Source organism: Asterias rubens, chromosome 1 (assembly GCF_902459465.1).
Source record: "Asterias rubens chromosome 1, eAstRub1.3, whole genome shotgun sequence".
Lineage (NCBI taxonomy): Eukaryota > Metazoa > Echinodermata > Asteroidea > Forcipulatida > Asteriidae > Asterias > Asterias rubens.
This window is the reverse complement of record NC_047062.1, coordinates 3,182,208-3,206,203: the sequence shown is the minus strand read 5'-3', so window position 1 is coordinate 3,206,203 and position 23,996 is coordinate 3,182,208. Positions and strand designations below refer to the sequence as shown.

Here is a 23,996-nt window from a genome sequence, read left to right as displayed (position 1 = left end):
TATTCTTTTTTTTTCACTCGGCTATAATTTCCTGCAAATGTTTTGAAGCAGTGTTGAAATGCTAATCTATTTTGATTTGTAAATTTTGATTTGTAACTTTCAAATATAAATGAGTTACAAGATAAGTTTGCTTCCTGAAAGTCTGCAATGATGGTTCTTGTTCTTGCTAACCCACAACTTATCCAGAGGGATACTGCTCCCTTTCCTTGCCTCACCCTAAGATATGAATTAGTCATCTACCCTGATTTGCATTAATAGTTTCGCAAATGCTTGTGACTAAAACAATTCTCTACGTGTCTCGTACTTATGGTGACTGAATCCATGTTAATTTTCAATATTGTTTGATCCTCTAATAAATTCTTTTTTTTTCTTTTTTTCTTTTTTTGTTGGACTGATCCATTTAAACAAATTATAATCTTGTGCATGTCATCTTGGTTGTGGGTAACTGCTGTTTTTTCCACATGAACTTTAATTTTACAGATGTTTTTCTTACTCTCTGTGTGTGGGGTGTCTGCTCGTTCAAACCAAGGACTTTCGAATATTGAACTAGAGGGATCAGTAGGATTAAACAAAATTCCTGGTTGAAGTGTAATCTGGTGAGGTTTGCGGTAGAACAATGTGTAAATCTCATTTTGAGTAGTGGTTGGTTCTGAAAAGAACCAGTGATTGACAACTCAACAATTCAGTCAGTATGCGCTGATCCTCTTCAGGAGATTGCTTGTCTCTGTTGCTAGACTCCTGTTGCTGGATGCTGCTTAAGCATCTGTTCCAGCATTCTCCTTGAGAGGATCAGAGAATACTGATCGAAACGCTAAGTTATCAAAACTACCGTTTTTTTTTCTTTTCCCGGAACCAAAACTACTTAAAAGAGATTTACACATGGTGCTACCACAAAACTCACCTGATGAGTGATCTTGGGTGTTTGACCATGGAGGTCTACCTCCATGGTTTGACTGAGCAAGGGTGCCTCGCTCTGCTTTTGTGTACAAAACCAACGGAGCATGGTTAAAACTGAACAAAGTTGACGCCATTTGAGAACAAACAGAAGTCCTTGATTTACAGGGTGGACAGACAGTCATGGGGGTGTGTTTGTTATGCGTCTGTGTCATGTCTTAAAGAGTGCCGTTGTTTCATGCATTGAAAGAAATCTTTATGGAATTTGAAAAATGTTTGTTCCGTGTTCAGAAAGATGATTGACTGAAGATGGATAACCTTGTATTGACTTGTATCTGCATAGTGGCATCCCCCCTTTGCAAGATTTTAAGATCAAGCTATCTAATCCATGGAGGTCTACCTCCATGGTTTGACTGAGCAAGGGTGCCTCGCTATGCTTTTGTGTACAAAAAACCAACGGAGCATGGTTAAAACTGAACAAAGTTGACGCCATTTGAGAACAAACAGAAGTCCTTGATTTACAGGGTGGACAGACAGTCATGGGGGTGTGTTTGTTATGCGTCTGTGTCATGTCTTAAAGAGTGCCGTTGTTTCATGCATTGAAAGAAATCTTTATGGAATTTGAAAAATGTTTGTTCCGTGTTCAGAAAGATGATTGACTGAAGATGGATAACCTTGTATTGACTTGTATCTGCATAGTGGCATCCCCCCTTTGCAAGATTTAAAGATCAAGCTATCTACTCCAAACAATGAGTTGCTCATAGTTCCTATATTACTCTCTGCAAAATCACAGTTTGATTTTTAGTCAATAGCTTCATATAGAGCAATTCATTGTTTCAATTTTGGCGGGGTATTTATGGAAAAAAAGCAAAGCACTCTTATAAAGCAATTGTAGATGACATCGCTATTTGATCGCTTGGGTACTTACATGGGTATGTTATGATGACTAACGCCACTACACGGAAATTGGGCTAAGAAGCGCACCGTCTGTACTCACTGTGTCCAAAGTGAGAAGGGTTTTTTACATTCCAAATTCAGTTCCATTCACTCTCTTGGGTGTGCAATGGCCCCCTTCACAATCACCACCAGCTTATCTGGCTCTGTGAGGCGACAACATATGCTAATGTAGATTCCAGTCAAATAGTTCATGTGTGAGGAAAGTTTTCATTGCTCCTTGCTTCTTCTGGGTTTTTTTTGCCAATAAGAGGAAATATAAGCCGCTTCATGCTCTCATGCAGATGCATCGTGCTGCCTCAGATAGCAAATTGATAACATTGTGTGCATATCTGAGCAATTTCGGGTGAGCGACTGAACTTGACCAGTAACTTTGATGTAGCTCTCAAATTGACCGTGTCGACCACGCTCCAATGCATGGTTCGATATAGTCAATCTCCCTGTGCTCTATGGTTTCTGGTTAGTTTAGGCGGTGTAGTCAAGTCTAGTTGCCCACCAGGGCCCAATTTCATGGCTCTGCTTACCGCCAAATTCTGCGCTTACGATCGCTTACGAAGCGCCAAATTTCTGCACCAGCCTTGTAAGTGTTGAATGCCTAGTAACGTGGAGTACGCACGCGCAGAAGCCCAAATTCTCAGCTAACCCGTGAAATACGCTTGCCGTAAGCACAGAATTCCCTGCTTCCGTAAGCGCCGATTCTGTGCTTACGGTAAGCAGAGCCATGAAATTGGGCCCTGTATTTGTTCTCTGACGATAGGATAGCCAATTGCCTGGACTACCTCCTCCTCTTTGTGCGGAGTTGCAGATGGTGATTTCAAATAAAAGAATATGACTCAATGAAGCATCGCCATTTCCAAGGCTTTTATTATTAGAATCCAACGTCGGATGAAGTAAAAAAGTTCCTCCGAAATGCTGCTCTAATAGGAGACTTTCCAACGCTAGGCGGCAGCAGACATACCGGGTAAATTCCCATTGTTAACGTAGTTCTGACCATGCGCATAATTCTGAGAACAATGGATTTACCCGGTAAGTCTGCTGCCCTCTATCGTCCCAGAAAGTCTCCCATTACATGTATCACCATTTCAGGCTGGTTTTAAAATTGATGAAGTAGTTGATGAAAGTCTAGGTAGTTTGTCGGGGTATCCATCAAATTTCATGAAGATCTTGACTGTTAACTCTTACTACCATTGTGTGTGTGGTCGAATATCACAGTGTATTACTTTCAAAGACCATTTTATTTTTAATGTCACTCTTTTTTCTTTCTGTAATTATAGTGAAAAATGGAAACTTTACGTTTGAGTGAGATTCTTGTGTTACCCACCCCCCCTTATAACCTTACAATAGCTCCTTCTGGTACCAATCTGTCGTTATGTTGGCCTTGTACTATGGGGATGTTTATCGTGTAATCCTGACCTGACCATAGTCCCTCTAATTCCGGTTTTCTGTTTGAGGAATGATTGACTGTATTCGTCTGACAAGAAGTTGCAGAGTTGAGATTTCAGTAGTGAGCATGATTATCTCTAGAGCCCTGTACATGTCAAGTGAAATTTGGCGAAGACACTGTGTTAAAAATCTCTTTATGAGGTGTGTTGATTCTAAGAAGAACCAGTGGTTTAGCGACTCAATGTTTCAATAAGTGTGCTCTGATCATTGTCTTCTCTTGAAGACAGTAGCGAGGTTTAGCTGCACGTTACGCGAGGAAACACGTGAACGTGAACGTCACAAAATTGTGTTGTTCCTCGGTGACATCACCACTTTGGGCTTATTGCATGCTCACGTATGACGTCTGCGCGCACGTACCTGACGTGAAAAATGGTAGCTTCACGTATGCTAAAAACGTGAGATTTAAACGACACAATTTCTGAGTTCACGTTCACATTGCTCGCGGAACGTGCAGCTAAACCTCCCTAGTCTAAGCACAATGATCGAAACGTTGAGTTGCCCCTGGTTCTTCTCAGAACCAGCACACCTCATGAAGAGATTTATTTACATACATGTAGTGTCTCCACAAACCAACCTTGATTGTATCTCCACCATGCAAAGTTTCAAGGCCTGCCCTATACCTGAGTAGCGCACCCTTGAGTGACATCAAACAACAATCTACTCCACCTATTTGTAGGAACACCGAGACGTTGATTGGCACAAAGTTATTGGGATGCTGTATCATTGATTTCAGGAGGAGTACACTGATCTAAAAAAACATATAGTTATCGAGAAGCAAAGCATAGAATGTAAAGAGTGTTTCATTGAAGTGGCGCTTGAGAGATTTGTTGTCTCCAAGACAGGTGGCGTCCTTTAGCGAAGAGAAATATGAACCCGATGATCTTAATGGATGATGGCATTTCGTTTGGGAAAAATGTTCCTGTTAGTGTCAATCACCAATCGTGGCATGTAGTTATCCGGGAAATTAAAAGTTGTTAAGACTTGGAGCCAACACCATTACGGTTTTGGTGTTTCAGGATTGGCTATTCTGGAAGGATAACCTGTTGATAAAAAAAAAGTGTGGTGTTTTTGATTGCCTCTTTCATGCGCCTCTCTGATACTAACATAGCTTAGCAATCAGAACTAACTAATGTAGACCCGCTGCGAAGGCTACGGGTTAGGTCAAACACATGTGTACATACCACACGCAACTCCCGTTTAGTTTTTAGTGAGGGCACTGTTTGAAGTTGTGACATCATACAAGGTTACTTAAGGCCATTAAACGGGTTATACAGATAATCATTTAGGTGAGATTGGTAGGATTCGGACCAGCCCTTAAACTCGCAGACTTGGTTGTCAATCTTCAGATTACGGTCGTTGTTTCCTGAGTAGGTCTTATGTGTTCTGGGGTGCTGAGTGTGTAAAATTGCACTGGTTGTAATATAGACAGGAAACTTTTCTGACTCTGGTTAGTCTCCTCAACACTCAAAACCACAGGTTCCCATGTAACTAGCTCCTCCTACAAGCGACACAACAATGACAACGGCTTGAAGGAGAACATCGTGATGACACGGCAGGGGCGGGCCAGCGCCGGCGCCATCGGGAACAGCAAAGGATCAACGGGTAAGACAGGAGGGATGACCACGCCCACGCTAGGGACTCCCATTAATCAGGAGGGGTCGTCACGGAAACAGAAATCAGCTACGCCAAAGGTGAGTCTGAGAGTGTGACCGCAGTTTAACGAATGGTGTGAAATTAAAGAGCCAAAGGCTTTTTCATACACAATATCACTCTCATATCTTACAGGTACCCATTTTATACCCCCTTGGTGAAGAGAATCAATTATAGTATAGCATCTTGCTCGAGGCCATTGGTGCCTCTTGAACCTGTTCTGTACCGACGCAGGGCCATGCCGCAGCAGTACACACAGGTCAACTGGGGCTACCTTGCATCTCCGCTTAGGGATTGTGATGAACCCCAGACGATGCGCCGCATGAAAGCTGACTGCCCACTCTCTCACCTTGATGGAGGCTGCGAAGCCCTTCACCTGGCTGAGGACATAGCTATAAATTGGCTTATGGAGATCTAGAACGAGATCTCCATAGCATACGACATCATCATCATCATCTTGCTCAAGGACACACACGTTGGGACCAGAATTAAAAAATTCACCTTAAACCTGGTGTGTATTTTTTTCTTTTTCGAATCCACAGCACATACCTAGTAACTCGGGTATGACCAGGAGGAATACATACGTGTACGGAGATCGGGACGCCACGGGAGGGAGTAGAACCAATGGACAGAGTGAACGATATAACATCACTAGGTAAGTAGTAAACTCAAAGCATGTACGATTGGACTAACACACTAACCAAGACAAGAACCAACCTATGGTTGTAGGAATCAAAGACAAGATGTTGTGCAGATGTTTGCCAAAATAAACAATTCAATGGACGTGTAGATATCAAAGAAGGAAAATACCGTGTCAAAACCACGCTTTCGGAAGGATTTTTACTTTTTTATTATTTCATGAATGCTGGGTTTTATTTCCCTTGTTGAAATGTTCCTCTCAAGAAAGTGGGAGCTGGAAATGTTGGTAAAAAACCTTTAAACAAGAAACTAAAAAGGCTGAAACTCGCCCATCAAAGAATAATAATGTGGTTTTGTGAGTAGTGTCGTCAAGATTTTGAGACTTTAAAAAAAATTCAAAATATATTTTCACCTCTGTAAATCTTACCACACAGGTAAGATTATACAATAAGATTGTTAAAATCTCTATGAAAGTGTGGTTTGGATGTAGCATCTTTGCCTAGTTTCAGATCTTTAGTTTCAAAACCGCTGAGAATAATTTTTTAAGTTGCTGTTTGTGGTAGTTATGCATTTTTTTTTGAAACAAGACATTCTTTGGCAGAATTTCATGCGCAATTATTTGACTTCTGTTAGTATTCCCTCCCTGTCATTCTGTTTGCAACTGCGCCCTAATAGGTCATGCACAGAGCAGATGTTGAATTCTGTTTGCAATTCTGCGTCTTCTCAAATATGTAAAATTGTTCTGCTGACTTTCCCACTCCTAACTTCTGCAGTTGTTAAACATATACTACCCTGACTACTGATATCCATGGACTATATAGTGAATATTCTGCACAGATATATCCATGTGTACTAAAGTGATTATTCTGCAGATATATCCATGTGTACGAAAGTGATTATTCTGCAGATATATCCATGTGTACTAAAGTGATTATTCTGCAGAAATGTATGTGTACTATAGTGACCATTCTGCAGATATATACTTGTGTACTATATAGTGACTAATCTACAGATATCTCCATGTGCACTACAGTGACCTTTCAGCAGATATATCTATGTGTACTATACTGACTATTCTGCAGATATATACATGTGTACTATAGTGAATATTCTGCAGATGTATCCATGTGTACTATAGTGACTATTCTGCAGATATATCCATGTGTACTATAGTGACAATTCTGCAGATATATCCATGTGTACTATAGTGACTATTCTGCATATATATCCATGTGTACTATAGTGACTATTCTGCAGATGTAGCCATGTGTACTATAGTGACTATTCTGCAGATATATCCAAGTGTACTATAGTGACTATTCTGCAGATATATCCATGTGTGCTATAGTGGTTTGCAGTTGTTAAACTTCTGCAGTTGTTAAACTTGTACTACACCTGTACCCTGACTACTGATATCCATGGACTATAGTGATTATTCTCTAGATATATCCATGTGCACTACAGTGACTATTCAGCAGATATATCGATGTGTACTATAGTGACTATTCAGCAGATATATCGTTGATACTATGCACTGTGGTGATAATTTTGCAGGTTTTGTTTGATTATACTCATGGACTGTACAGAATACCCTGCAGACAGTTGTCTGTACTGTTTTATTCTGGGAATATTGTGAATGCACTGGCGAGAAATTGCAGACATGTATGGACATGTACATGAACCTGTTCGTTCTGCAGACATTCATATGTACATGTCTGCTCACCTTGCAGAATGTGTTTCATGTAATATTCTGGACACAGAATTGGAATGTGGTGTGCACGAAGTTTACACTGACACTAATTGGTGTGCCTTACTATAGTGACCACTTTCAAGCAAGTAGCGTTTGCCTGCTAGTAATGGGTAATCAGTACTCAGTCCAAACAAGTGTTTCCTGACACAACTGGCTCTCTTCTGAGCCCTTCTCGGTTTGTTGGCAGACGTAGAAAATCCGGGCCTGTTTTCCTGAATGAGATCCTGTGGTTTTAGTCACAAGTATTCACACTTAATACAACTCTCCCTGTCTCTCACCAAGTACCTGTCCAAATCACACCCTAGGTTTGAGTGAGAGAGAGGCAGATTAGGCACCTCTTCGCACTGTTTGAATGCACTACGAAAGAACTGGATATTATTGTGGTGCACTTAGTTATGCAGTCATTTAATATTGTTTTCTGAACGAGTCAATTGTTGATTGCACACCATTATAGCAGGGACCTTCCCGTGCCGACTGCAAGACCTAGGCACCAGAAATCAGCGTCCACCTCGGGCCATCCAAACAAAGGGTCAGGCCTACCCCCTCTAGAAGACCCTTCAGACAGACCAAGGTAAATCCCCGTCCAGGGTGGGGGCCCAAGAAGTTGTTGATTAAACTGAGCTTCTCTTTATGCAGAGAGGTAGTCAAACTATCTCGTTCGGCTGATCTACAATCCCGGCCAAAATGCTTGGGCCACCCATTCCCAACGTAACAATTAACATTCCCAGTCCACTTCCCCCTGACAATAAACATTTTCTCCCCTGTCCCTCTCGCTCAGTGTTGATTAAGAATGCAGAAGACCGCGCAATGAGAGTCAACATTGAAAGGGGCCCCAACGAGATTTGGCCGGGATTGTAACTTCATCAACTACTTTGACTAAACGCTGTGAATTATATGTCCCCAACCCGTTCAGAAGAATTATTCATTCATCAAGACAGACAATACCTGTTTGACAGTGTGTTTGGCTGATTTGAAAATATTTGATCACCCGTTGTTTTACATTTGAATATCTATCTTCAAAATAAAGTCCTTAGAGTGGGCTGTTTATTTTGAAGCTGGTGAAACAAAAGGTGTATCAATATTTGAAAGAAAGTCCTGATAGTTTGAGAGATATAAAGAGCTACCTTATTTATCCTTGCGCTTCTCTGTGTGTGACCTTTTGTGGCTATTGTTTTCCCGCTTATGAGCAATATTAGTACAGGTAGTTACAACTTACTGCCTGTTGGGGGTTGATTCATACTCCACATGGAAGCCAAAGCAATCTCAATAGTGATGTTTTAAATGGAGATGGCTAGAAGGGGGGGACATTGGCAGAAGTCAAGAAAATTTCAACTGCTTTGAGTTGTTCTCTCAGAACCACAGGCATGCAACTTTTCAGCCGAGCCCAATGTCATGGCTCTGCTTACCGCAAGGTGCTGCGCTTATGATCACAATTCTCCCCTTACTGTGTAAGCACCAAGTTTCTGCGCTAGCTGTGTAAGCCAAGAATGCTAAGTAATGTGGAGTGCGCACAAGCAAAAATTCCCTGCTACACGGAAATACTCCTGGCATAAGCGTATTCCGCAAGGGTCGATTCTTTGCTTCATGGTAAGCAGAGCCATAAAATTGGGCCCTGATCAGTTGATTTCCCCGTTTTGGTTTCTGAACGAGTCAAGAGTTGTGAAGAAGTGAAAAACACTGCAGTACAATGTCTTGCTGCAACTGGCACGTTTCCTCTTTTTGACAAAGCTGCAGTTGCATGCCTGGAATCAGTATTGAGTTTGTATTGAGTTTGTTGATGAGCATGACTGTCGAGTATGATTCTGCCATTAGCTTTGCACGATATAGAGCAAGGATACTTATCCATTAGTCCTCGCTGTGTTGCCTGGGTTGACTTGTTTCTGCAGAGTCAGATGCTGTAGGTGTGCACGACGACGCCAGGCACAATAAACTGTGCAAGTCTCATGCATAGTTAGAAACCATGTACATTTTAAAGGAACACGTTGCCTTGGATCGTTCGAGTTGGTCTTTGAAAAGCGTTTGTAACCGTTTGTTACAAAATGCATATGGGTAGAAAGATGTTGTAAAAGTAGAATACAATGATCCACACAAACATGCCTCGAAATTGCACGGTTTTCCTTTCACCTCGTCGACTAACACGGTTGGCCATTTATGGGAATCAAATTATGGCTGACCGTGTTAGTTCACACAGTAAAAGGAAACCACGCAATTTTGAGGCAAATTTGTGTGGATCATTGTGTTATACTTTTAAAACATCTATTTCCAACCATATGCATTTTATAAAAAAATGGTTACAAACGCTTTTTGTAGATCAACTCGTCCGATCCAAGGCAACGTGTTCCTTTAAAGTTGTACAGACAGTCCAACGGATGCCAGTGTTCAATGTGGGAGAGTTCCATGGCCAATGTATGAAAGGGATCGTGGCTGAGCATAAACCATATCTGTAGACTAGATACCAAGTCTGTCATCTTTATGACTATTGTATAGGATTAGCCACATGATTTTTCCTGTACAACTTTCCTAAATGTTCCTACTCCTGCATTCTTCTCCTAGCCTACTACTCTCAACTCTGTTTCTCCGTCTTCTTTGCCATAACTATTATCCTTTATTTTTGGCCAAATTGCATGGTGCGCTAATTATGTTTAAAGCATTGTTCCAATACTTCGTGTATTAAAAGACTGATGAAGACAGACTGTTGTGGAATAAGACACTGAGCAAAACTATTGTAGCTATAGATGGATTCAAATGGCGTCATTGACCACCATCTTTACTGAAACGTGCACGTGTTAAAGGCTATCATTGGCCGAGAGTTGTGTGCACTTTGCCACTGTTTATCATAAAATATGGCAGTCGATGAAGCTGTGTGCAATCCATCTATTCACATGACCTATAGATGCTCTATAGACTCAGATTTCAGGAAAAATAAATGCATATTCTGGGTCCAGTCAAAAGTGGCAGGGCCAAACTTCATGGAGCTGCTTAAGCACAAAAGGTAGCTAAGCACAACAAAATTATTGTTACAAGAAAAGGGTAACCGGCCAAAATACTATGTCAAATGCCACTTGAGACTGCTATCCTTCTCTTTTTTGCTAAAAATTGCTTAAGCAGCTCTGTGAAACTGGGGTTGCTTTCATTTAGATTGCAATGTTTATCTTCCAGTTTTTTGCTGAGCACCTTGTTAAAATTTGGCCCACTGAATAATTTTGTGAAGTGACGTCCATAACTGCAACAATCACTTAAAACAGAATATTGTTTTCCGTGAATAATTTTCAGTTGATCATTTTGGGTTTTTTCCAATCGTGTTTCTGTTTCTCAGCACGGCACCAGGCAATAGATTACCCTTCCTCCCGTCACCCGCTGTCGGTGGCACCAACACGGGTACCGGTGGCCACATAAGGTTCCCTCGGGGTGCCGTCAACCGAAACACCTTCCACGGGGGTCAGGTGAGGAGGCACCCGATGTTCAACGGGCCCAACGCGTCGCCGGGCATGCAGGATAGTATGGAGAGGAATAGGAACTCCATGTCATTCTTTGGAAAGCTGTCCTCGAAGTTTCAAAGGAGGTTGGTGGCACTGAGATCATTTCTTACTTGATTTTTCGCTCTATCTGTCTCGTCTGTTCGCTGGCATTTTTGCAGTTTGGTTGTATTCTTTTGAAATTTCTTTTCAAAAGGTTCTGGGGGAAAATAAAAACCCATGTACATAGCCATTTCATTTGCAAACTACCCAGCACTTGATTTCGCAATTGCATTTTAGTTCAAATCTTGTGTTATGAAATTGCTGCTAATTTTGCAAATCATGTGACGTCAGTGATTCCTAGACCTTGCCTCAAACTGGTCAAACAGCGTATATGGTAAATCTCCTCTCTGGTGGTAATACGCTTTTGGAATACCTAACTGCTGCCTTAATTGCTCTAACCTGATAACATCAAAGTATTCTAGCTGGGGAAGGGGGGACTAAAATATCTAGTTGTTATAGACCATGAAACATGTGAAGACTACACATGTTTACAAAAGAGCCACAGAGCCTTGACTTCCTGCAGGCATGATTTGTACACACTCAATGGAAGAACAAATTTCATGAAGATCAGATCTGTTTATATAAACTTTTAATATGAAGAAAGGGGCACATTTTAAAACTAGCTCGGCTGTTTTATTTTCTAACTCTTGAATTTATGTGGAAATGATGACACAAACATGTAGCACTACTGATATGATACAGTATTGCCTGCCAGAAAGGCTATGGAATGTACATGTACAAGGTCACTCCTTTTGCAAACAAAGGTTACAGGTCAATAAAGCTCGTCCTACTTTTGATACAATATATTAAATATGCCTACTTTACCATCTCAGTTTGAAAAAGTTAGTCTACCAAAAATATCCCTACTCTTACTCTCCAATGGAAAAAAGAACTTCTTCTTTTGAGTCACCATACAAACCATTCAAAAATGTTCCAGTATCCCATGCAACATATAACACCTTCATGTCAAGTTGATATTTTAATTGTAATAATAATAATAATAATAACACTAAAAAATAATAATTAATAATAATAGGAGTACACAGTTATTATAAAGCACTTTGTCACACCCGAGGGTGTCTCAAAGCGCTCATTGTTTTTTTTTACAAGGTATGTGAAGCTATGTTTGAAATAAAAGACCATTTATTTACATAGCACCATGTAACGGGTTACAAGGTGCTGTGTTGCAATCTGTAGCCAATCATACCAGGAAACATCAGGGCTTAACCCCTTCTTTTAACAAGTAGTGCACTAAGTTTTGTGCATTGCATAACACACTGGACCTTGAGCTTGACATCCCATCCGAAGCACTAATGGTCAAGTGTCTTGCCTAAGGACACAGTGTCAAGACCGGGACTCGAACCCACACTCTGCTGATCAGAAACACCAGAGCTTGAGTCCAGTGCACTTGACCACTTGTTTACGACAAGCCGTATTTTTTTATTCAATAATATGGAATCCCTTCATCAATAATAACGTGTCCATACTGCACAGCAGGCACTGGCTCATGACTTAGTTTTACTTTTACTTTTCACAACATCCATATACACACAAACCCAGCATCTCCCCTACTCCCTTTCTGCTAATATTATTAGTAATATTATTTTTATTTGAGGGGATTTCAAATACAAACAATCTCTGTTAATTCATTGTTTTGAGGTTTGATATTGGTTTGAAATTAATACTGTGTGGAGTGTGGATCAAACCACTGACCAAGGTTACTTTGAGTGATTACTAGTTAGTGTCTAGAGCCTTCAAAAAGTCCTCAAGGTCCTTGAAGAAGGTGTTGAAATGTTTCTGACCCCATTGTCATCCGGACATTTGTAGTCTTAAACCTGATACATTGTCATGTAGTGCTGCATTTTCACCCCTCCTTGTGAACCACACGCCATAATAACCCACTTCTAACCCATGATTAACTCCTTACTAATTTTAATGATGACATTCTAACATTATAACCCATAAACAAGCAGTCATCAGGAAATGATGCCACAAAAAAATAAAAATGAAAAATCTTTGACTATAGTCTTTTTGTCCAATCCACTCTTGAATATTCAGTGGATTGAACGAAACTTCTGAACTATTTTGGGGGAGTTTATAGACATTTAGGTTGTGTATGTTTGTCCCAACCCCCTTGTTTGACTTTGTTTGCGTAGTAATTGTACCGTTGGCTATGGCGGGGTTTCTTTCTCATACAGGGTGCCTACTAACTCCGGGGAGTTTGGAGTAGATTTTCCCCAGGAACTACCGCCAAAGTCCAGGGCTCCTGGCGTCAGGTAAAGACATAAAACATTCAATACATCAATTGTTATTATTTTTTTATTTTTTTAATGTCAGCAACGTCACCAGTCAGGCTTTGAATATTCATGATGCGATATGATGATTATTCTTTGAATATTGATCCGGCGATATGATGATTATGCCTTCGTGTTAGCAATGTCACCAATCAGGCTTTGAATGATCATCGGGTGTTATGATTATTATTCTTTGAATATTCATCAGGTAATCTGATGATTATTCTTTGAATATTCATCAGGTGATCTGAGGATTATTCTTTGAATATTCATGAGGCAATATGATGATTATTCATCAGTTGGTGACGTTTGCGTTGTTAGGTCCGTGGGACTGACTTTCATAATTAATCATTCTGACCCATGTACTCTGCTTCGCTCGGTTAATAAACTGCTTCTACTTCAGCCTCATGTAACAAACGGTAACACCAAATATAAGCTATATTTTAATTACTGATCAAATAATAAAAATTCTTCCTAAGTGTATATTAATCCAGCATTGTCATTGACAGGGCTGCCAACTCTACCTTGGCCCAATTTTATAGAGCTGCTTAAACACTCAATTTTGCTTAAGCAAGAAAATCCTTGCTTAGTAAAATAAGATTACCTGCCAAGACTCCACTCAATTGTTATGCTAAGTAAACAACAGCTAAATACCAGTCACAAGTAATGTATACGACATGAAATTTTTGCCTGTAACATGTTTAAAATAAGCAAGCTATTTTCGTGCTTAAGCAATATATTTTTTTTCTGATTCTGTGGACACTTCCAAGAAAATAACACACTCTTTCCAGGCCTCGAAATAGCCCACAGCACCCATAGCATTTGCCGTGGTGCCCTGTGCTTTTGCTTTTGTGCCCTAAAATGTGCAAGTTTCCTGTATAAATTTAAATTGTCCTCCTAGAGGTGCCCCTTACTGGAGGGAAATTGACGTGCCCCTTCGAGAGGGAAATTGACGTGCCCCTTCGAGAGGGAAATTGACGTGCCCCTTCGAGAGGGAAATTGATGTGCCCCTTCGAGAGGGAAATTGATGTGCCCCTTCGAGAGGGAAATTGACGTGCCCCTTCGAGAGCAAAGTTCAAGACCTGTCTTTCCATGTTCTGATGAACAAGTTTGAAAATCTCCCTGGTTATGTGGACTTTTTGAGTGTAATTCTAAATATCTTTCCGATTGCTGCACACAATCTCCCTGATTTGCAAGATGCAAACGTTGACAGCTCTGGATTGAACCATTTTTTTTGCTTGAGCCTATCAAGTTTTAATGTCCAGTTAAATATCATGAGATCTACTCATATACTGGGCTGATGTTGACACTGATAATCAAGGCTCAAAAACCAAGAAATGAAATCACGACGAGCACTCATGGCCATTTGTATCAGCAGACAACGGGCAAGTTTTAGCAGATGTTTGTTTCAATTCATCATCAAAAATACAATTTTGTTCCTCTTTGCAAAACTAAGACAGAGAAAACACGGGGATAAAAAAAAACTTTTTTATTTTTTAACGCGCATTTCTACGGCTTGTGCCCAATAAAAAAAAAGCTGTTTTTGAGATGACAGTTTGTAACATGCTTAACAGCGTATTCATCAGTCAGTCTCCGTGAGGCAAGATGATTGTTATTTTAACACACTTGGTGAACATTACAAAATCATCAACCATTTTAACTTCAGCGTCGTCTAAACTTAATTCTATATTCAGAAATCTAGAGACTTTTATACGTGTATTAAATGTGTGTGTTTTCCTTACTTTGCCATTCTGGATGTGATGTTATTTGACATCATCAGTGCTGGCAATTTGTCAAGGTAAAAGACATCAACCATCACTGTGCTTCATCACTACTGATAATTCATGTTGTTATTCGTAATCCTCACATATTTTCCCGCCATTTAGCTCTCGGCGTCTTTGTTGTCGTGTTTAACATTCTGAATTTACGTATTTGTCACCGTGATCTCTCATCTATTTTTTTATTTTTTTTCAAATTTATTTTGTGAAAAGTTTTGAATCTTTGAAGGGTTGTGTTTTGTTTGTTACTCGACGTGAAAGTAATTGTTTACACTTTCGTAATAATGCAAGTCGGAACAACAGTTTCTCGGATTTCTTTCCAAGAATCCTTGTGTGTGTGTTTTTTGTTCTCTCTGTGTTAATTAAAAATTTACTTGGAGCAATACTTTTGAATGTTAACCACAAACATTCAGTGCATATGGTAGTATGGGGGCCATGTATGGGATCATCAAAGGTGAATGCCATTTGCAAAATCAATGGGAAAAGTTACATATTTAGTCAATGTTTAACAGAAAGGTTTAAAAATATGTGCATACTTAAGTCTAAAACCAAGTAAGACTGGTGTTGTGGACTCTCAAGTTTTTCTACATTGCATGGTTTCGTTTAACATGGTGTGACCAAACCCCAACTGCATGTTTTCAACTGCATCATTCAGTGATATATAGTGTGAAGCTCTCGCATTTATTTAACGGTAGTTTGTGTAATTCTTGATATATGTGTCTTTCACAGAGTTGACCTAACACCAACTACACATTCTATAATGAATTTGATATTTTTTTTTTTAATTTGGGGGGGTCCTCGAAAAACCAGCTGATTTGAGTAAATCTAACTTTTGGGTCTCACTCCCCTTTGCTTTTAAAAGGCCTGATACTTCATGGAGGCAACCGAGGTAATTGCCTCCGAGCCTGGGTCCAAGCCTGCCCCCTGGTCATTACCTTGGTGCCCTTGAAATGCTACAGTAGAAATTTACAATCTCCACATAGGGTGCCCCTTTACCAAGGAGAGAATGCCTTGGTGCCCTTGCCCTTTCAGCAACAAAAAATACAGGCCTGTTGTCGTTTGATACATTATACAGCTGGTACCCACTTTCACTGTCACTGGCCTATGATGTATTATGTAACTGGTTCCTACTTTCATTGTCAATGGCCATATTATGTGTTATGTAGCTGGTAACCACACTTCATTGTCATTGGCCATATAATGTTTTATGTAGCTGGTATCAACTTTCTTAAGGGGTGTACCAGCCATTTCTTACTCTATGTCATTATTTTGTATGTTACATTTGATATTTTGTGACATTTTTCATATTTCTCTCACAGCACCTCTTTTGTAATGTAAATTTGTTGTTGAAGTAAGAAATAGAATAAGACAGATTCAAATGTTTTATTTTTAATAGTTTAGTATTGTTTGGTGTTTGTAACACATTGATGTATAGTAAAAAGTATATGGTATGTACTAATAATAAAGATAATAAATCAGTACTTTTTGTATTATTTTCAACAGTCGTTCAATCACAGAGCGAGACCCGAATCGAGAGGACCCGATCAAGCCTCGTTCCCTTCGCTTTACGTTCAGCATGAAGACGACCAGCTCCAAGGATCCCGACTCCATCATGGGCGAGATCCGACGTGTCCTGGAGGGCAACTCTGTTGATTTTGAGCAGCGGGAACGCTACTTGTTGTTCTGCGTCCACGGTGACGGACGCGGGGACAACCTGATTCAGTGGGAGATGGAGGTGTGCAAACTGCCGCGGCTGTCGCTCAACGGTGTCCGCTTCAAACGTATCTCTGGTTCATCCATGGCCTTCAAAAACATTGCCTCCAAAATCTCAAATGAACTGTGCTTGTGAATAGTCAACTGCATTTTTTTTTTTTTTTAGGTTTAGTTTTTATTTTCCCTTTTTCTGTTTATAAGACTAGGATTAGCTGGAGTAACTTAAGACAACACTTTGACAAACTCTATGAGAGTGTCAGAGCTTTTTAAAAAAAAAACCTAACAATTTGATGCTTACTATTATTATAATTTTGTTTTTAACAACAGTAGGATAGGCGTCTTCAATGTGGGACATTCCTACCTTGGGAAGCTATTTATTTCATCCCAAAATATCACTTCAACTGGGAGATGACTTGAGGGTAGTGTAAAATAGTTGGGATGATTTACGATTTATTTCAGTGTGTTGCTTTGATTTTCAGTTCACACCAGAATTTCTCAAATCCCGGCTTGGGCTCTGGCTCCATGTGCCGTTTGATGTTCGATACTAACACCGCGTGCAAAGAACACGCTGCTCCAAACAAGTATACGCCTGAAGACAGAGCTGCATTTCCACTGCGTATGCAGCGCGCTCAGCACAAGCCTGAGACAGAGCCCAAGACGAGGTTTGAGAAAGGTTCCATGTTATCCAAAGTAAAATGACTAATTTGAATGAGGAACGTTCCTTTGTGTCGGAGGTATCCACCATAGGACATTTTCACTCGCGTTTCTAGTATTGGAAGTTGGCATGTATGATGCTTGCTTCCACTGTCTATTTTATTCAGCTTCCTTGTCTTCTCTACCACACATTGTCTATGAATGAAGGTCAAGGTACCAGATGGTCTGTATTGTGGGTCGTGTCAAGCATGGTTGTGTGCTGTGGTACTGGTTTGCAAATGAAGTAATAAACAAATAAGAATTGATGTCGGGTGGCAGGTTTAAACCTCTGAACCTTCCCCCTGTAAGTGATTGTCAAAGTAGTTGGTTGGTAAACAACGGGACAAATTGGAATTTGAGAATTTGAATAACAAAACAGACCCCCCGCCCCAATAGAAAATAAAACAAGCATTGGATCAAAAGTCAACTCAAACAATATTTTCCCCTCCAATGTCTCAAAATTCATTGTTGTTTTTTAATTCCCTGTTTTATGAAATTTAATATTGTGCAATTACCAAATTAAATATTTTGAGATTACACAAAGTTTTGAGGCACTGGGTCAACATCAACTGAAGAGAACTCTGAACATCAAAACAAGTAGACGATTTTATTTTTTTTGGGGGGGTCGAGTGGGTTGAGTTTTAGATATTCATGTAGTTTTTTGTTCCGTATTTGAAAACACTCTCCCATCTCTTCCATTCTGTTTCAATTTGTGGCTGACAGTTTGGAATTTGAATAGAAAAAGGACAGTGGAATTGGATTTTTCTTTAAACTTCAGACTCCCTGGTGTTTTTCTGGTCTTTTCAGTTTGTCCGCCCTGCGATATCTGATCTTGGAGACATTGTGTCATACACCTTAGATTTTAATCTGTATCTGGCGGTCTCAGAATCTAGCCCTAGTGTATGAAATTATGTACAGAATCTCTGTGTAAAAATGTTCAGTTATTTTTGTTGTTGGTTTTTTTGTCATCACTAACAGTCATGTATTTGCTTTCTTTTTTTATATTCTTGTTCTATTTTTTTTATTACTTTAAACATGAGGGATGTCGGCCGTGAAAGTGGCATTTGTACAGTGTAACATTTGAATCACTTCATCAGAAAACCGTTTTCATTGCAGCAGATCTTTTTCCAAAATTATCATTTTGTGTAATTTATTCACCTAAAGTGTTTGCCCAATCGAAACAGAATATGTGGCTGCACCACATCGTTCTGTTTGAGTAGAAGTGAAGTTTAAATTCACCACAAAAAACATCTTTGTGTGTGTTTTGTTTTGTTTTGTTTTCCCTGTGTCGGTAGCAATTTGATATGAAAATGTCAAATTTTTAAAATGCCCCTCTTTCTTTCTTTGCTAGAAACAGTCGGTCAGGAAGCATATTGCATTTGATGAAAACCAAATTGTCCATCTGGCAATTTGAACTTGAATCTTGAAGCTCACACAAGATTGAAAATAGTATTAATTTTTCTCGGTAAAAAGAAGTTTGATTTTTTTTTTTTTAATCGGCCAGAATTGTGGTATTCAGCGGCTGAATTTCAAGGGAATCCATTTATTATTGATCGTTTTTATTATCTCTATTATTAATTTTTTTCTTATTTGATTTTGTTGTTGTTGTTTTTGTACTGGAGACATAAATATGTTACCATGGTATCTTCCATTGTTGGCATTTATACACAAATAACAGTGACTTCTGACATGTTTGTAGCTTGTACACATTTCATTGAGGAAGCTCAATTATAGGTCTGTAGAAACAATGAGAATAATTTAAGTATTATTATTAAATGTGGATGTAAAAATAACATTAAGAAGAAAAAAAAAACAATGGTCAAAGGCAGCATGGAACTGATTAATTTTTAGTCGGTAGATAATAATTAACAAAATTAAAAGCAAGACAGTTGTTTGAGCGAGTGTGTGAGTGTGTGTGAAAAAAATGTGAGAATTTCAGTGAGAAACAATGGAAAATTGTCTTGTGACTTTAAAAAGTTGGATAACTTAATGTAATGTACATTTTTTTGTACAAAGTAAATACAAACAAAAACCTTGTTTTTTGTGTGTTAAGAAAACAAAAAATCCCTATTTTCTTTTTGTGTTTTTTTTTTGGAGCAGCAGTCGTAGCATCAGCAGCCAGTTTCATTTCACAATTGTCGTAGTTTCGTGACGCAGAAAGCGAGCAAAAACTTCTTGCAATGTTGGTGAAAATATTTAAAAAAACGTAAATCCATTGGCAGTGTTGAGATGGGATTGTTTTTTTAAGTTTAGATGTTCCCAGTTTTTGCCCTTACTTCCTGATAGGTTTTTGTGCCACGTATTTCTTGTTTTCTGTGTATCTTTGGGTTTTTTTTGGGCTGGTATATCCCTCCTGCCATCAGTGTATACATACTGTATAGAACAATGAAACATTAAAAGGTAAAAAGCACTTTGTTTTGGTCATTTTGCATAAAAGTCAATTTCTGTATTGCTTCTTATTAAATAACGATCACAAAACTGGGTATGGTGCCACCATTTTCATTTTATGTAGATTGTGTCTGATTGGAGTGACTTTGGCTGTGGCTATGGAAGCGAGTTGCTAATGGCAATGTTAAAGTATATAAGAGGGGGTCACAGTGAGCTAGCCATAGCCACAGTGATATAGCCATAGCCAGATTGAAAGCTGTCAATTTAGGCATGGTTTGATAATGGAGGTTGCAGTTGGATCACAGAATGGTCTAGTGCCTGTTGTATTGAAACCCAGATAACAGGGGACCGTTTTAACGGCTGTGACCAATATTACTATTTCGGTCTTTTGCTAGTGATTAGCCAGGCAATGGCCAATTCAACCCAAATAGTTATTGGTTATAACTGCGAAAACACACCCTTGACCTTGGAGTCCTAGCAATATTTTCAGACTTGGAGGCCATTGCTGTAACTGTGCATGACTAGGGCCTTATTTCAAGTAGCAGCTTAACAGCAAGCACTTTGTTCAGGGCCCAAATTCATAGCGCAAATCCACGGTAAACACGCAATTTGGCCGCCCAATTTTTCTGCTAACTTGTGAAATATGCTAAGACTTATAGTAAATGTTTCTGCTACAGTAAGCGCGCAGATTTGCTTACCCTTAAGCAGCACTATGAAATTGGGCCCTGGTTACTGTTGCAGATAAATTTGCTTAATGGCAAGTCAGTTGGCAAGTAAAATAGGCAGCTGCTGGCAAGTTGATTTTGAAAATTTATCTCGTTCATTTGTTAACAGTAAGCCCTGGAATAGAAGGTTATCAAGCTAAGAAGTTAAAAAACACAAAATCGTCTTCAAGCAGCTCTTCGAAATTGGCTCCTTTGTGTACTGTTCTGATTAAGCGCATTATTAATTTGACACTAATGCAGTGAATATATATATAAAAGTTTGGCACAACTTCAAATAGTGAATCTGATTGTGCTGTGAATTCAACATTGTCTTCCTTTAACCAAAACGACTTTCAAATACAAAGTAAAAAACTACAAATGAGATGATATTTTAATATCATAGCAGTGTAAAGTCACAAACTGTGCATGTAGGCCTACTTGAACTCATGCAGATTAAATGTATTGACTTGTAAAGAGACCAATCCGATATTTTTTACTTGAGACCCTTCTTAATATATACTCAATACTCATGATGCTTTGGCTGCATCCAAATTGGGGTCTACAGCTACGGCTATTGCTAAGGGTGTCCCATACCTCAACACTCGATGACGCAGAAATCTAGCTGTAGCCCTAGCTATAGCTGCCAATTCGAAAACAGCCTTGTAATGAGACTACACAAATGACCTTTGACCTGTTGCTGACCTCTGTTGTATTTGGGTCAAGGGATGTAGTTAAGAAGTATCCAGTTCCGGCTAGCTTTCTTTAAAGCTTACTAAACAAATTACAATGTTGTTTTGATATTGTAAGTAGACAACAAATTTAAAACATTTTGCGGACATTTTAAAGACTACACTGATTCCTTTTAAATACCATTTTGCAGTATTTTTGACCTAGTGAGGGTGTGTGAACCAAAGTTATATGATGCAGATTAAGTAAAACAAATTGGTTGAATTTGATGTTGAAAGCGCCCTCATGTGGTATGAAAAATGCAGTGAGTTTGTTCAATTTGTTGGTGTATGATGGTGAAACCATTATTGAAGAGAAATTTAAAATCAATTAAGTTTTGAGTAGCAACACAATTGGAGTAAAACCTTATGACCTGAGAAATAAAAAACATAGCGGCCCCAGTGCTTTCTAAACTTAAGTTTGAAAGTTTCTCAATTCATGTTGCATGCCTGTTGTGAGCTATTTTAAGGGTCTAAGCCACTAATAACAAAATTCTACCAGGGTTCAAAAGATTTTGTTTTTTTGGGGAAAACAAAACTTTCCGTGTGAGGGAATGTCTAATTAGGCCCATGACATCTCATTTGTCTTTTCCCTCGATTGTTTGGCTTTTTTTTTTAATCTGTGAACTACGAGACCCTTATTTTTTTAATTCATTAATAATGAAATGCATTGGGAATAATTACTGATATGAGTTGTCTGTTTTTAAAAGAACAGTTTGAGAAAATAAAATCAAAACATTTTATCAAATTATTCATTTACAAAAAAGGCACTTTAATTTTAGTTAATTTTCTATATTTCTAAGAGAAAAATTAAGTGCTGACAAAAAAAGAGCAAACAGTGCAACCTTGCATGTAGTAGTGACAAACCATTGTAGCGCCCTCTTGTGTCGAGTAAGAGTAATTTTGTCATTGTGTCAGGTCTGCAACTCTCCTTTCTCATAAGAAAGAAGTAATTTGTTTTTGTAGTATAGGACCACCCCAAAACAATATGTTTTAGTAAGGGAATCAATGTGTGGTGAAGAGGTTTTCAACTAGTGGTTTAATCCCAAAGAGGCCTGGTTCTTGATAATTTTACCCAGATGAAGTCAAGGTAAATTATCAAGAACCAGGCCTCGGCAGGTTTAAACCACTAGTTGAAAACCGATTCAACACACTTTGATTCCCATTCATAAATACCTCATTCATAAATATCTCAGACAGTTATTGGTGGCCCCCATGTTATAGTGGAATCCCAAATGATATGAAGTGGACAGAATGGAAATGTTTTAATTTGTGTTAACTTCCAAGGGTTTTTGCTGGTGTTCTATTTTTGCATGAATGTAAAATGTTACTAACATAAAAAAGCAGAGATGTGTTTATTGTTTATTAATTTTTTTTAAGCGCCATCATTTTTTTGTCCCTTACCATTTGTGAATAAACAAGATGTAAGAATATTTGTATTTAATCAATAACCTTTTTGTGTATTGAGCGGAAAGTCACTGAGGTTTCTAGAGTCCATTGTCTGTTTAAAAAAAAAAAAAGTCACTTGGATATTGCAGGTAGCAAATTTAGATTTGAGTTGGTTTTGGTTCAGTCAAAACGTATTTCTATACACTGACTGGTTACGCAATGCAGTATTAATGATTCAATAGATCCCTTTCATCTGATGTCACAAGACCAAAACGGCTCTCAATGAGGTCAATGGAGACGTATCATTGGCTGAGAGTTGTGCGTGTCATGTACTTGTTTCCAATGGTTGACCTTGATGACTGCGGCCAATGCAAGGGATCTGTAATGAAATGGATATGTGGAAGGGTATGTTGGTAAAAATTGTTGTTAGTACTGATAAGATGAGTATCATTCGGAGATGCTTAATATTAGGTTTTAAGCAGGTAACATGTTTGCATGACACAGGCTTGATGAGGATCCATGTGCTTTTTTCATCACTGTAAATACCATTGGATCATTACCTTGATTTTTATTTGAAGTATTATTTTTAAAGACTAGCCTGTAGTGGCCACTTACAATTAATTCAGCTATTGTGTGACTTGTACATTGTATAGCATTCTTGGATGAAACCAGGCTACAGCGATGAAAGGTGAAGATTCTGGTTTTTTACCCTGCCATGTCGGAGAAACATCCTAATGAATGGGACCCAGTTTTATTTTTTATTTTTTTCAAATTCACAATTGTTGAGTCGACATGATATAAATTACTCAAAATGTAAACTGACCAAAATAAAGTGCGATAAAGCAAACTGGGACTTGATTTGATTTTGTTTAATTTCATTTTTTTGATTGTATGAGCTATGAGTGACATTTGAACCCCTAACTACCCAAGACTTATTCCCTTGTGCTGCCGGATTTTGATGGATTCAGTACTCAGCAACATCTCCATCGATGATTGCTGGTTGTCATACCAACTAATCATCATCTAGTAGCGCACAGTTTTTATATATCGCTTCATCTTCACCCGACATGCATTGCAAAGCGGTAATTATTTTTGTGACAGGCATTCTGAGTTCTGCTCGAATTATGAAATTCAGTGCCTTGTGAAGGTTTACGTCATGTTGATGGGGTTCAACATTTAGGCTGTTACATTTAGGCTGTCCACATGAATACCAGTGGATTGAGGGCTATACTTGACAAGATTTGAGATTTCATGTGTGAGCTTGGACCCAATTTCATAAAGACTGTAGGGCAGGCACAAAAACTTGCTAAACATCGAAACGTATTGCTTAGCAGAATCAGATTACCAGTTCAAATTATATTAAGTTTGCATTGTTGTGGCTGATGTCCAGCTCAATTTTTGCTTAGTAAAGAAATTTGTCAGCAGTATTTCCTGCTTAATTATTAAACTAGGCTCTGATTAAAG

General features: G+C 38.9%; 1 protein-coding gene across 9 annotated transcripts in view; it reads left to right on the top strand.

Annotated features, from left to right (window-relative positions):
* Window positions 1–22,214, top strand: part of LOC117301078 (MAP/microtubule affinity-regulating kinase 3-like) — a 40,471-nt gene extending 18,257 nt beyond the window's left edge. For 6 of the 9 annotated variants that reach the window (XM_033785024.1, XM_033785009.1, XM_033784993.1 and 3 more), the window contains 7 exons: window positions 4,768–4,982; window positions 5,484–5,596; window positions 7,785–7,901; window positions 10,647–10,892; window positions 13,047–13,124; window positions 14,923–14,940; window positions 16,424–22,214. In XM_033785024.1, coding sequence (XP_033640915.1) covers window positions 4,768–4,982; window positions 5,484–5,596; window positions 7,785–7,901; window positions 10,647–10,892; window positions 13,047–13,124; window positions 14,923–14,940; window positions 16,424–16,769 — 1,133 coding nt within the window. In that variant the 3' untranslated portion in view covers window positions 16,770–22,214. The remainder of the gene's footprint in view (window positions 1–4,767; window positions 4,983–5,483; window positions 5,597–7,784; window positions 7,902–10,646; window positions 10,893–13,046; window positions 13,125–14,922; window positions 14,941–16,423) is intronic. The other 3 variants (XM_033785016.1, XM_033784970.1, XM_033785001.1) reach the window with 3 other exon arrangements.
* The last annotated feature ends 1,782 nt before the right edge of the window (window positions 22,215–23,996 follow it).